Genomic DNA, 15,298 nt, shown 5'->3' on the forward strand with positions numbered 1-15,298 from the left:
AGTCAGTTGAATCCACGGATGTGGAACAGCAAATATGGAGGGCCAACTGTAAAGTTATAGGAGGATATTCAACTGCATGGAGGGCCATCACCCCTAACCCCTGTGTTGTTCAAGGGTCAACTGTAATTATCTTCAACTGTTCTCATAGACTAGTTTATTTAACATCTGCTCTTTTACACAATTCAGTTATTTTATGACTATGAAAAAAGATACTACATCTTGAAATTGACTGGAATAGTGCCTTGCATATAGTAGTCTGCAAATACTGGCTGAATTAAATCGATTTTACTGAGATCAGAAATTAGCTGTATTTAAAGTATGATCATACACACACACACACACACACACATATATACATGTAAATCTAAACCACACATGTATATCTATTCATTAAAAAGTATTTATCAAAATATAAATACATCAAAATCTTATCCATTGTTACCTCTAAGTGGTAGAATGACTGGTGACTTTTTTTAGTTCTCTGTATTGTATAATTTTTCTACAATGAGCATGCATTTCTTGTGTACATGTAAAGTTTTTAAGAGGGGAAAAATGAAGTTTATTTCTTCCGTAATTACATATCTAAATATATATTACATACCTAAATACATAAACTACATATCTAAATATATATCTAAATAATTTTATATATCTAAATACATAAATTATATATATAAATATAATCAATCACCTTACTAATGAGTTGGTGGTGTAACAAATATGGTATATACATTGATAAATGAATCTGTTAATTGTTTTTAATTTGAAATGGTTAGCTTTGTTCCCCCTGGGACCCAGTATTTGCGGTGTCATAGTCCTAACTTTGAGCCCCAAACCCATGTTAGCAAAATTGTATCTTTTTCATTTGATCTTTAACAATTCTATATATATTCGTCTGCTTTTCCTTTTAGTTTGATTTAATAGTAAAAGTATTCTTCTGAAATAAAAGCTTGCTTATTCAACAAATACTTTTTGAGCTAGACCCTGGGAATACAAAGGTATACAAGATAAGCAAGGTCTCTGCCCTCATATTATTTACTTTCTTTATCAAGGATTACAAACTCAGATGCCTACAAAGTGCCAGGCTGGTAATAAAGTAAGTCAAATGAACGGAACGTAAGATGATAAATGAAAACTGACACTTAGCTAATTGTTGGGGAGATTGTGGGTTGGGAGTGGAGGAACAGGGGAATGTGGGAGACTGGAAAAGGGACCTTGCTGCTATTTAGCTCCAGCTGATTGTTACCATGAAGGAGCATGTGGCCAGTGTTACCAAACCACCCAGATTTTTCAGGAGAGATTTTAAATGCTGTCAACTAATTCTAATTTAAAACGTTCTGCCCCCCACCCGCCAAAAAATTTTGTAGTCCATATTCAACTCATAAGTCATCAGATTTTAGAGTTTGGGTTGGGTTTGGAGGCAGATTATATCAAAATGAAATAAATTTAAGATAATTTATCAGAGTGACTGACCTTTCCTCTTAAAGATGTTCAAAGCTGAGTTTGAAAGTTAAGGTACCATGACCAAGGCACAAAGTTCAGACCGCTAAGCAGAGACAGCAAACAGCAATCAAATTGGGTTAGGAACACAGAGACAAGATTAAAAAGGAAAATTGAAATGGGGCAAGATACAAAGACCAAAATTTTATGGAAGACTTGGCACAGAAAAAGCCGTCCAAGTGCCATCTGTGCCAGGCTAAACTACATCTCCAACTGATAGCGACCCACAGGTTAACTTGTGCTCGTGCTACTGACTTGTTTTGTTGAGTGCTGACAAAACTAAATTTTTATTACCTGCCCTGCAAATTGTGTACTTTATAAGGGGTCCTAAAGACAAGCCTTACATAGTTTAATAAAAGAAAATAATTTGTAAAACAACCCCCTGCCTTTGTGGGGTATTCCCCTCCTCCCCAGCCCCCGCCTTTTAACACATTTATTAACTCCCAGTGTGTGCTAGGCATTGTGGTAGGGAAGGAGCTGAGTTGCAGAGATAAATAAGGCTTGAACTCTCTCAGCACATAGCCCCACACCGTTATACACTTACTTTTGTCTCATTTATTTCAGTCTCAGAGGAATAGGTGTCTCTTTAGCTTGGAGCTAAGCAGTCTCCCTCTCCTGATGATCTTTTCCCTTCCTGTCTTCTCAGAAGACTTGCTTCATCAGTTGTTACCTTCTGTTCTTTTGTTTGTTAACTCTCCCTATGTTTTCCTCAATATATATACATCTTCATGTCACTGTCCTTCACATGTTAACATCTTGAAAGACTGATTTGTTCTTCTTTTCAGTATCTTCATTACCCACTCAGGCTTCAACTTGCTGCAAGTAAGGCTTTTCCACCATTCCCCACTCCCCAGATGCCACTGAAAATGCTTTCAGGAAGGTCACAAATTAACTAATTTTCAAAAGGAATGTGTATTTTTTAGTCTTTATCGTATGACATCTCTCTTAACAGTTGACACTATTGACCACTGTCATTTTTTCTGTGCTACAACACACTCTTAGATTTCCTTTGACCTACCTCTCTGTTCATTCTTTTCAGTCTGAGTTGCTAACTCGTATCTTTGTCCACATCGACTTGCTAGCATTCCGTAAAGCTCTCTCTGGCCCCATCTTCACTTTGCATTGCTTCCTGAGCCGTCTCTTCCCCTCACTTGGCTTCTGCTTCAGCCTGCTTTGGGGGGATTTCCAAATCTGTGTCTCTGTTAATAAACTACTAAAATAATCCTATCCCTCTGTTTCTGGTCAGGTTTTCTTCATTCTGTCTTACACAGGGCTAAGAAAAGGACTGTTCTAAAATACATATATAATATTGTCATTCCCCCTTATAAAACTTTCAGTGACTCCCTGTCACCTACATGGTAAAATCTAAATTTTACCTCCATGGCCTACCTCTATAGTGTATCCTAAATCCACTCCCTACCCAGCACTTTCTGCTTAATCATACTAAATTCTTTACTTTTGCATGATTATACTGCACTGTTCCTTGGCATATCTCCATAGCTTTGCAGATGCTGTTCCTTTTGCATGGAATGCCTCTCCCATCTTTGTTAGCATAGTGAGCTTTATGTATTCTTGAAGATCACCTTAAGCATCATCTGTGTGAAGATCATCTGAGGTAGAGTTCATCATTCTCTGCTTTGTACCATTTTTACTTATCTCTGTTAATACTTTTGACATTTGCTATGTTGTAACTTTTTGTTTATCAAACTTTTATTCTAGACATTGAGTTTCTTTAGGTCAGAAATCTTGTCTTCATCTTTGGATCCCCAGTGTTTCAACAAAGTATCTTACAGATAGTAGGTACCCCATAAATGTTTAATGAAAGGCCAAATATTTGTGCTGTCTGTGAATTCAGTGTGGTGAATACAGTGTCTTGTGGACTTCTCCATACAAAGGAATAATTGTAGGATACTATGGTAAGCACCATATGAGAGGAATGTGCCAGGTACTGCAGCAACCTGGAAGAGTGATTGGTTGGTGTGGAGAAAGTCAGAGAAAGTCTTCACCTAAGAGAACAGAGGAGTGGAAAGCAGCATTGGTATGTACAGAAAAGAGACTAGTTCAAAGTGTGAGGAACCCACAATGCACAGGAGTAATAGGAGATGAGTTTGGGAAACAAGGCAGGTGTGACAAAATGAAGATTCCTTTAGGCCCTGTTTTAGAACTTGAGCTTTAGCCTTTCGGGGAGATTTTAGAGGTTTTATCCAGGAAGGTGGTAACATCGTTTTTTTGCTTTACAAAGGTATAACAGCAGGACTTTCCTGGTGGTCCAGTGGTTAAAACTCCGTGCTCCCAATGCAGGGGACACGGGTTCAGTCCCTGGTTGGGGAAACAAGATCCCACATGCTGTGCAGCGTGGCCAAATAAAATAAAATTTAAAAAAAAAGAATATCAAAGATATAACAGGCAGTTGTGTGGAACCAGGAATGGAGGGATATGAGACTGGAAGTAGGAAGACTAGTCAGAGGAAGCTTCTAGTATAGGATTTCAAAAAGTCACAGCATTTAACTGAATGGAAAATGACTGTAAATCCTTCTCTGTGTAACAGAGAAGGGGGAATCGTTTCTGGGTAGAATCTGGCTCTGCCGTTCTTTCTCCGTAGTAAAAGAGCAAAACCCCTTTTATTGGTTTTCATAGGAGAGTGTGATAAAACCCACTTCTACATAAACAATAATGCCGTTACTACCAGTGCAGTTCTGACTTTGCAGTGTGCTGCTGTGGTTGCTTTCCTCTGTTCATAGCCTTCTAGCATCTTGATAAAATAATGGTGAAATATTTCTTGCAACTTTCTGACTGAATGCTGTTTTGTTTCATTTCTGCAGCAGTTTCATCTAATTGCATGGATGAGTACTGTGACAACAAATACATTTGTGTGTTTCTTTTTTTTAAGGACCACTCAGAAGATCTTTTGTTTGCCTTAGCAACTCATCTTAACATCCAAATTCAGTCCATTTTCCTCTTACTACGTTCCCAATATCAAACAGGATGTTATACAGTATATATGAAAACAGACTAAAAAGTAACTAAAAACACTCCACCAAATAATATAAATCAGAACTTCACAAAGAAAATGCCTCTCACTGTGTGGATTTTGTAGTCCATTTGTCTCCTCTTCCCCAACCCCCATTTTTAAGTATTTTATCTCATTAGCAAATGTTCATTTGATTTTTAAACTATTGGCTGTAGCCTTGTCTACTATTCTGAAAGCAAGGTATGTCTGAAACAGTCTTTGTAACCCAAGCTGTCACAGAGTTGACACAGAATGTTTGTTCCAGTGAATGAGCAGTAAGCACTATTTTCATAAAAGTGCTAGAGATTTTTACTATTGACTAGCTTCCAGGAGGATTTTCTGCATAAGAAAGCAGGTTATTTAGTGCTCTGTTGACTTCTTTTTAACCTATTTTGGCCTTTCATAAACTGTATTCTTAAGCTATTTTAATGTTTGGCCACTGTAGGTGGTTATTTACATTTTGTGTCTTTCTTACTGTTATTTTATTTTTTAAGTATATTTATTTAAACCATTTATTTATATCATCTCAGTTTAGACTTTCACATTTTCAGTGAATATTTCTTTTCTGGAACTGCTAAACATCATATTTGTTAAAAAAAATAAACCTTATCCAAAAACTTAGTGAGAGTATCATTGCCATGTGGGTTCAGATATATGATCCTTCAGCCTCAGTGACTTTGTGTCTGACCATGTGGTTAAGGTCATGAATATTAAGAATATCTGTATACACTGGATATTCACTTCCCCTAATAACCCATCAAGAATCCATTAATTTATCTAAATCACTCCATCTTGTGGAGGCAAGAGGGAGCATATCAGATTTATTCAGAGGGTTTTCAGATTACACCACCATGATCCCTCATTAAATTCTAATATGATTCTACCCAGCACCCATTGAGAATTATTACCAAAGAGACCACAGTTACCAGTAGGTTTTAATGTAGAAAATAGTTAAAAGTGACTAGTGTAAAACTTTATTTAATCTACTTATATTATTAATCTGTATTTCCTTTTGCACAAATTTCACATTTGCTGTGTCCTTTGAAAGCAGGACTTCCTTTTATTTGCCCCCAAATTACCTATTTTCAGTGTCAAGGGAGGTACCCTCTCGTTCAAGTATTTGAAAATTTAATGAACAACTCTATCCTGGACTATTTATCCTACATCCTATCCATGCCCTTCATGGTTTCATACTCATTATATATATCCCTTTTCCTTAACCACTTAGTTCCTTATCCACTGCCCCTTTCAGGTCCCCAAAGTCATTTTAATTGCCCTCTTCTGAATCTTCTCCAGCTTTATTTTGTCTTTTTTGAGGTAAGTTATATGAATTACAGTAGTATTTCAGATGTAGATTTTACTAAGACTTTATACGTGGATAAAATACGTAGTGTTATGTTTTGTTTCCTACAGTTGTCTTTAGAATGACATTTTATTGAAAGCCTTAAGTAAATTTTGCCATTTTTTATGTTTTGATTGAATATTCTAGTGTTCACCTTGAAACTGTACCTGAAGAAAAGAGTTTCTAAATAAAGCTGCTAAATATTCCTTAGTATTTTCCTTAAAGGTACTTAGAAATCAAAAAAATTCCTACAATTCAGGGTTCCCCTTACATTGATGAACTGATGACAGGTTAATACTTACACAGGACCTGCACCAAGTGCTTCACTGGGCTTTTTTTTTTCTTGTTGTTAAGATAAGTCTAAAATGATCATTTTAGGGACTTCCCTGGTGGTCCAGTGGTAAAGAATCTGCCTTACAAGGCAGAGGATGCGGGTTCAATCCCTGGTCAGGGAACTAAGATCCCACATGCCGCAGGGCAACTAAGCCCATGTGTCACAACTACTGAGCTCACGTGCCTAAACTAGAGCCTGCGTGCCACAAAATTACAGAGCCCACGTGCCCTGGAACCCACGTGCCGCAACTACAGAGCCGACGCGCCGTGGAGCCTGTGCGCCACAACTAGAGAAGAGAAAACCCACATGCCACAACTAGAGAGAAGCCCGCACGCTGCAACAAAAGATCCCACATGCCTCAACGAAGATCCCGCGTGCCGCAACTAAGACCCACGCAGCCAAAAATAAATAATAAATAAATCTTTAAAAAATAAAATAATCATTTTACATATTACTAGGGGAAAAGAACACATTTAGTTTGTACCAGATACTTTCCTAAGCACCTTGCATGTATTAACCAGTGAGGTAGATATTATTCCAATTGTCTGTATCTGAAAGTTGGAGTAAAGAGCCTGCTAGTAAGTGGTAGAACCATTATTAAGGTCCAGCAATTCCTGGCCTACCTTTCAGTGGGTATAATGTGCTTACATATTGTTGCTGACTTCTTTGAAAAAGGAGTAACTTAGCCTATCCTATTTGCTAATATCCTTAGGTTTTCTTATTTCTTAATCTCTTTCCCTCCAATTCCTATAAATGGAATAGGAAAGATTTACATTATGTGCTATATTGGTAAAATGTCAATCTGGCTTTCATTAACTTTCTAATCATCATTTTTCTGAAACTGGATAAAGAAATCAAATTTGTGATCAAAAACTTAAAAACACCACCCTTACCAATGGCCTGGCGGTCACAGAAGCCCCACTCCTGCCACAAAGTATATTCAAAACAGCTTCATTTGAATTTCTGATACCTGAAAAAAGGTTTTTGGTCCTCAGAGCATGTAGGATTACTACTACCACACTTTGAAAACCTCTCAATTTTAAGATTTACTACCATGGCATATATCTCTAGCCTCCCTGTGTTGGTGAGTAGTTGGTGATGATAGTGAGGACTCAGGGATTCCTGTCTAAAAACCTATTCTGTTTTTGCAGTGGATAGCCTGCTGAAATACACTGGCTATGGGAATGCTGCAGGACTGTTGGCGGCCAGGGGCCTCTTGGCTGGAGGAAGAGGAGATAATTGGTACTCAGAGGACGAGGACACAGACACTGAAGAATACAAAAATGCAAAACCAAAGTATAGTATCATGTTTCTTTTCACCTAACTATGTCTGCCTTTGAATTGGTTATTTGCCTTTCACTTCCTTTGGCTTTCATTTTCCAAGTATTTCTCTTCCTTTGTGGATTTGGAAGCTTTCTGTTTAATAGTTTTAGAGGCAGTTTCATAGCTAGTGCCTTAGAGGGTGACTTCAAGTGATCGAGGAAGGATAATATTGCAAGAAATGTTCTGCTGCGTGTGCTCTTTACCCTCTCCTAAGTATTAAGAGAGGTAGCGTTTTTAGATGTCTACCGTCATATATTTAAAGGATATTGTTGCTTATTTTGTGCTCTCCTTTCCATAAGTTGAGATTTTATAAGGTATAACCAAGACCAAGTATTTAAGTTGGTTATTTGATACTTCAGTCTTTCTCAGAAATCTAAATGTAGGTTCCATACATTCTGATATTTCCTCTTGTGAAAAGCCCTTATGAGTCAGTAAAGTAAAGCAACAGGGCACATTACTAGCAAAAGGAAAGAAAACTGGCTCTATGGTAAATTTTAATCAAACACTTATGGAATCATCTTTTAACAGAGGCATTAGTACATTGGATAGGCAAACCAGAGACTCTATCAAGTTTTCCCTGAGTCAGTGCTTACAAGTCAAAGACACTAATCGTCTCTTATCCCGAAACAAACCACCTCTACTCTTCTACTCCCCATCCTTTTCATCCCCCTCTCAACTCCAATCCCAGGTAAATTTCTTAGTTTCCACTTATTAGGAGTTATTTGAGCTCAGTTTTCTGGTTTTCATTACTGAATGTTAAAAGAGTATGCCCTTCCCTATTGATGATGATATTGACGTATGCTATGTTTTCTATCCACAGTCTTCTAGAGTGTGATGTGGATAATGTAGTAGTTGAACAGGGATAGAAAAATCATTATCTGCAAAATTAGGCTCTTCTTTTTAAAGTATAGATTGTGCTTTGTTGAAATGAAAATAATAGGTTGTCAGAAGGTAAAAGAAAAAGATCATTCCCTAATCAGACAGGACTTATATGGCCTGTATTCTTGGCAAATCAGGTCTGAGTAGATGGTGTTACTTGTGGCATCCCCAGGGCTATCAGCCTCAACAGGATCTAGGAGTGTGTCCTAGAAGAAAAAGACTTTGGGGGAAAAAAAGCTAGCAGTGGCTCTAAGCAGTAAGTTCTCAAGACCGCCACCATGTACATGTTATAAGTTGGGCACCTCTATCAGGTATTTGAAGCTAAGATAGAAAAATAATACATTAATCTTTCCATAATTATGGAAGTCATCATTCTAAACTATTCTTGCTAGCTCTTGATTTTTCCATTCCATAAACTATATTTCCATATCAGTTTAATATTTTCTGTCTCTCCATTTGAGACATTAAAATATACCATTTAAGGAGTCTCATATTTTTAAATGAAGGTAGAAATTACATTAGGCGTTCATTGTGTCCCAGGGTATGTGGACACAGTCAACTAACATAGAAAACTCTAGAGTACTCATGAGAGGTTGATATCATTGCATCTCAATGTGTGTTGTTGATTTTATTTGGTAGATGACTTCTAAAATGGTGTTGGTCATATATCTAGCGAACACAAGAACGCTACTATAACAAGAAGAACCTCAGAAAAAATACGAGAACACACTGGGTCTCTCCCAATAGTACAGGAAATAGAAATGTGTTACATTATGGAAGTGATATTAGATTTCAGGAAAGCACTGTTTGTTTAAATCAAGGACCATGATGTTTGATATTATTATTGTTTTGGCTCTCTGTCAGAAAGATTCTGTACTTAGGCCTTACATCCCTGGTTGGAATCTTCTTCAGCCTTTGGATCTGGCCTATATCATTAATAGGAATGGTGTGTTAGTGTGGCCAGAATAGTCACCATTGTGAGATCTTGTTGTGTTTCTTAAACATTGCTCATTATAAGTATAAATATGTTTTTCTCACATAGCATCACATCTTCCCTCTTCAGATAGATTTGCATCTGCTTTTCTCTTACATCTTCCCTCTTTCAGGTGCAACAGTGTAGTGGGATGTTTCATTTGTTAATTTAAAATACTTATTAAAATGTTCCCCATGGAAGGGGTGGTGGAAAAGTACTTTGCAAGCAAGACAATCCTTTGTGTTCTGGGCAGTGATCCACAAGCTCAAGGAAAGAAAACTTCTTACCAATCTAGTCAAGTTTATGAAGTCAGCATTTGAAAGGATGACTTAGTCCCCTACCCGCTGATTACTCCTCACCAGTCAGTGTTCTCAGGATCACAGTCTGCTTCTCTTATGATGCACTTATTCACAAACAGTGCTAGCATTGGCAAAAGCAGAGAAATTACCCTTCATCCAGTTGACCCTCGTCCCATTGTCAAAAATGTAAGTGGATTCCGATTAATGCACCAAGGTAACCTATAATCCTTTAGTGGAATCTGAAACTAAGAATTGTATGGAGCTTACATTCAGGCTATGAGAGACAGTTAATATCACAACAATCCTTTTTGTGTCAAAATAAATGTATTTAACAGACTGGAAATGGCTTTCTGCAATTAACACACTTAGACAAAATACACTCATAGAATCAAGTACATGCCACACAGGTTTTTGGTGTATGTCTAGCCATGTTTGTAAAAAGTTTTCAGATAAGCTTTGGTCCTCTATCAAAAAGAAACCAAATTTCTAAATTCTGACTTTAACCTGTTTCTTTTATGCCTCTGAGCATGGAGGCCCCTTGACTGAATAGGTGGTATAACATAACTGATTACTGTGGTTTGTAAATCATTCCAAACATCAATTGAAAAATGTGTATGTAATGACATTTGGCTCATTTTAGACCAGTTGCTTTCAGGCTAGGTATGGTATATAGGAGCTTATGGGTCCAAAAAGGTGTATTTATAGGGCCACTGTATGGAGGGGTGGAAGGACGGAATGGCCAAAGTGGGCAGAACTCTAGGATGTACCGTTGTATTCTTAATACCCCATACTAGTTCATAATCACACCCAGCAGATTAAAATTATTCTAGTTATTCTAGAGTTCTAGATTCTAATTATTCTATGCCTAGTTTAGCCTGTGATGGTATATTTATGTATAATAGGATGTAACTAGCCTTTCTAGGAACTGAAATTTATTTATTGTAAGCAATCATGAAACAAAACCTAAATTCAGATCTCTAAAGACCGGAATCAAAAATAAAATTTTGCCACTTCTGCCATGTATACTGGTTAACCAACCTTTGTGATGTTTGCAATCACACCAGTTTTGCACTTTCAAAATTGAGTTCTCTAATTTTTCTTTTGTATTTTAATTTGGGTAAATGGCCAGCAAAAGGTGTGTTACCTGAACCTACAATATTGAGCTTTGCTTCAGGTTTCATTTCCTACAGATTCACAACCATAGTTTTTCTATATCCTTTACATCAAGGATATCACTCTTAATCCAACAGCCCAATGTAGGAAACATTATAAGGCACTATAATTTAAAAAGGTATTTTGGAGCTTTTTTAATTGCCTAGGTGCAACTTGGTGTATCTATATGTATTCAGTATGTCTATTTGTATGGATGATACATGATACTTAATAGTTGATAAATAAGTGAAAGAATTACACCACATTACCCTATTTCTTTACATTGCTAATAGAATGCAAAAACTTGGATTAAGATGTTGTTTCATAATTTACCCTACTCTTTTAATGTGGAATCAGTTTTATATTTATATGGTAATTCTCAAATTACTTGAGACATTTTCACCTCAGTCACCATTATTAACTGGTGTCTCTTCAGAATACCTTGTATCTGAATTTAACCATAACTCCACGAAACACCTAGTGTTGCATGGCTTCTTTAGCACATGCAGCTCCATAGTGACGATTTAACTTAATAGACTAACTCACTGGATCCAAGGCCTTCTGGCTGGCTTACTTCTTACCAAGTAGCTCACTTATGCTAATAATAGCTGGTATTTATTATCTAATATGTGTCAGGTACTGTTCTAAGAACTTTCCTGATATTATCTCATTTAATCTTTACAGCAAACCTTTGGGCTAGGGTTATCCCCATCTTACAGATAAGGAAACTAAAGCTCAGTGGTTTCCAGAACTTGTCTAGGGCACACCGTTCATGAGTGGTCAGGTGGCCTAACTCCAGAGCTGGTGTTTTTTGAGATTTTTGTTGTTGTTTTTGAGGTAGACAAAGCAGGTTTTACTGTGCTTTTCACTTTGCCTTCTTATTTTGGAGGTAAAATATACATAAAATTTACCATTTTAAGCATACGTATCTGTGGCATTATATACCTTAATGTGCAACCATCACCACCATCCATCTCCAGAACTTTTCATCTTCCCCAACTGAAACTCTGTATCCATTCCCTCTCCCCACAACCCCTGGTAACTACCATTCTACTTTCTTTCTCTATGAATGTGACTAGGAACCTCATAAAAGTGGAATCTAAGAACCTCATATAAGTGAAATCATATACTTGTCCTTCTGTGACTGAGTTCACTTGGAATGTCTTTAAGACTCATCCATATTGTAGCATGTGTCAAAATTTCCTCCCTTTTTCAGGCTGAATAACATTCTATATAATGTATTTACCACATTTTGTTTATCCATTCATCCATCAGTGGACACCTGGGTTGTTTCCACCTTTTGGCTGTTGTGAATAATGCTGCTATGAACACGAGTGTACAAATATCTGTCCTTGCTTCAAGTCCCTGCTTTAACTTCTTTTGGGTATATAGCCAGAAGTGGAATTGCTGGATCATATGGTAGTTCTATGTTTAATTTTTTGAGGAACTGCCATACCATTTTACATTCCCACCAGCAGTGCACAAGGGTTCCAGTTTTTCTGCATCCTCTCCAATACTTACTATTTTTCTGGCTTTTTTTTTTTTTAATCTAATAGCCATCCTAACAGGTGTGAAGTCAAAGCTTGTGTTTTAACTGCTACCATATTCTTCAAAGCCAATCAAAGGGAGATATGATTTGCCCCTCACATAATTTCCCTGTTCTTAGAGCATCTATTATCTTTCTTTGATATAACCAAAGTAGAAAATGAGAAAATATATTTTTTATAAACCCTTGATATCCCTGAAAGCTAAAAGTTCTATTCAGTTCATTCTAATTCACAAAAATCTGTTAGGTAATTCTGGCTCTGCCTTCATAATACATTCAGAATCTAATCACCCCTTACTGCCATCACTGCTACTACTCCAGTCCAAGCTAAACTTTTCTCTCCCTCCAGGATCATTTTAAATAGCTTCCTAACTGGTCTTGTTGCTTCTATCCTTGTCACTCTTCAGTCTGTTTTCAACTCAGCAGCCAATGCGATCCTTATAAAATGTAAGTCAGACATCACTGCTCAAAACTCTACAATGGCTAAACACCAAAAGTCCCTGCAGTGATGTACACGCACCCTTTCTCACTGTACTGTCACCACACTGGGCTCTTCACTGTTTGTCATGCTCCAGACACACTCTTGTCTGAGGCCTCTGCATCACTGACTGTTCCTTCTGCCTGGAATGCCTATTCTCCAGATAGCTACTTGTCTTATTCCCTCACCTCCTTCATGTCTTTACTCAATTATCATCTTCCTAGTAAAGTCTGTCCTGTCCCCATATTAAAAATTGCCACACTCCTACCTTTACCTCTCCACCTTGCACTTCCTTCCTCTTTTTCCTTCATAGCACTTATTACCTTCTAACATACCATATAATTTACTTATTCATTTAGTCTTTTTTCCCCACTAGAAGATAAACTCCATGAGAGAAATTTTTTTATTCATTGAGATGGCCCCAAAATAGTGCCTCACATACTGTAGGCACTCAGTAAATTTTTGTTGAATAAATTAATTTTTTTGAGTTGTTGAATAAATTTAACTTGGTCAGCCCCTTCTCAACATTAGGATACCAAGACAGTTGAGGTCCCTGCCCTCATCAAGCTTCACATCTAGTTGGGGAGTGGGACCAGGGAATGGAATTCAAGAAAACAGGATATGGTAAATTTCCACTCTGCTCTTTTGATTGTTTTTGTGGAGTGGCAGATATTATGGAGAGTTTTTCCTGGAAAGACATTTCTAATTTCATGTGCATATAACGTCTCCTTTCCCACCCCACCTGCCCCCTTCTTCCGTGATCTGGCGCACAAACACCTTTTCCTAAAAACCCTGATCCCTTTCCTAGAGGTTACAAATTGTCAGCCCATAGGCTACATTTAGCCCACAGGTAGGTTTTGCTTCACTTGCCTGATGTTGTGTTGGTTATTTGGTTTTATGTTTTTAATTTTTGTTTTACATAGGGCTTCTTAAAATAATTTAGAATTCAGATATTTCAGATGAAAATCTGAATTTCTAACTTCTTTTGAAAAAGTGGAAGTTCTGATAACATTAGGCCTGCATTCTCACATGGTAACTGACTGATGGAGTTGAGTGACTGTGGCCCCTGTCATACCAGGCATAAGCTCCTTTGATTTGATAATGTATCTTTTTTTTTGAATTTTATTTTATTTTTTTATATAGCAGGTTCTTATTAGTTATCCATTTTATGCATTATTAGTGTATATATGTCAATCCCAATCTCCCAATTCATCACACCACCACCACCCCCCGCCACTTTCCCGCCTTGGTGTCCATACGTTTGTTCTCTACATCTGTGTCTCAATTTCTTCCCTGCAAACCAGTTCATCTGTACCATTTTTCTAGGTTCCTATATGCGTTAATATACGATATTTGTTTTTCTCTTTCTGACTTACTTCACTCTGTATGACACTCTCTAGATTCATCCACATCTCTACAAATGACCCAATTTCGTTCCCTTTTATGGCTAAGTAATATTCCATTGTATAAATGTTCTTTATCCACATCTTCTTTATCCACATCTTCTTTATCCATTCATCTGTCGATGGGCATTTAGGTTGCTTCCATGACCTGGCTATTATAAATAGTGAACGTTGGGGTGCAGGTGTCTTTTTGAATTATGGTTTTCTCAGGGTATATGCCCAGTAGTGGGATTGCTGGGCTGTATAGTAGTTCTATTTTTAGTTTTTTAAGGAACCTCCATACTGTTCTCCATAGTGGCTGTATCAATTTACATTCCCCCCAACAGTGCAAGAGGGTTCCCTTTTCTCCACACCCTGTCCAGCATTTGTTGTTTGTAGATTGTCTGATGATGCCCATTCTAACTGGTGTGAGGTGATTCCTCATTGTAGTTTTGATTTGCATTTCTCTAATAAATAGTGATGTTGAGCAGCTTTTCATCTGCTTCTTGGCCATCTGTATGTCTTCATTGGAGAAATGTCTATTTAGGTCTTCTGCTCATTTTTGGATTGGGTTGTTTCTTTTTTTGATATTGAGCTGCATGAGCTGTTATATATTTTGGAGATTAATCCTTTGTCCGTTGATTCATTTGCAAATATTTCCTCCCATTCTGAGGGTTGTCTTTTCGTCTTGTTTGTAGTTTCCTTTGCTGTACAAAAGCTTTTAAGTTTCATTAGGTCCCATTCGTTTATTTTTGTTTTTATTTCCATTACACTAGGAGGTGGATCAAAAAAGATCTTGCTGTGATTTATGTCAAAGAGTGTTCTTCCTCTGTTTTCCTCTAAGAGTTTTATAGTGTCCGGTCTTACATTTAGGTCCCTAATCCATTTTGAGTTTATTTTTGTGTATGGTGTTAGGGAGTGTTCTAATTTCATTCTTTTACATGTAGCTGTCCAGTTTTCCCAGCACCACTTATCTCCATTGTGTATCCTTGCCTCCTTTGTCATAGATTAATTGACTACAGGTGTGTGGGTTTATCTCTGGGCTTTCTATCCTGTTCCATTGATCTATGTTTCTGTTTT

General features: G+C 37.2%; 1 protein-coding gene across 9 annotated transcripts in view; it reads left to right on the top strand.

The window, feature by feature from the left end:
* RIC8B (RIC8 guanine nucleotide exchange factor B) overlaps window positions 1–15,298 on the top strand; it is a 115,691-nt gene that overhangs the window by 76,722 nt on the left and 23,671 nt on the right. For all 9 annotated transcript variants that reach the window (XR_011076017.1, XR_011076015.1, XR_011076016.1 and 6 more), the window contains exon 8: window positions 7,338–7,482. Coding sequence is in view for 5 of the 9 variants with exons in the window: in XM_068561248.1 (XP_068417349.1) it covers window positions 7,338–7,482 (145 nt within the window). In the remaining 4 variants the exon portion in view is untranslated. The remainder of the gene's footprint in view (window positions 1–7,337; window positions 7,483–15,298) is intronic.

Source organism: Eschrichtius robustus, chromosome 13 (genome assembly GCF_028021215.1).
Source record: "Eschrichtius robustus isolate mEscRob2 chromosome 13, mEscRob2.pri, whole genome shotgun sequence".
Classification (NCBI taxonomy): Eukaryota; Metazoa; Chordata; class Mammalia; order Artiodactyla; family Eschrichtiidae; genus Eschrichtius; species Eschrichtius robustus.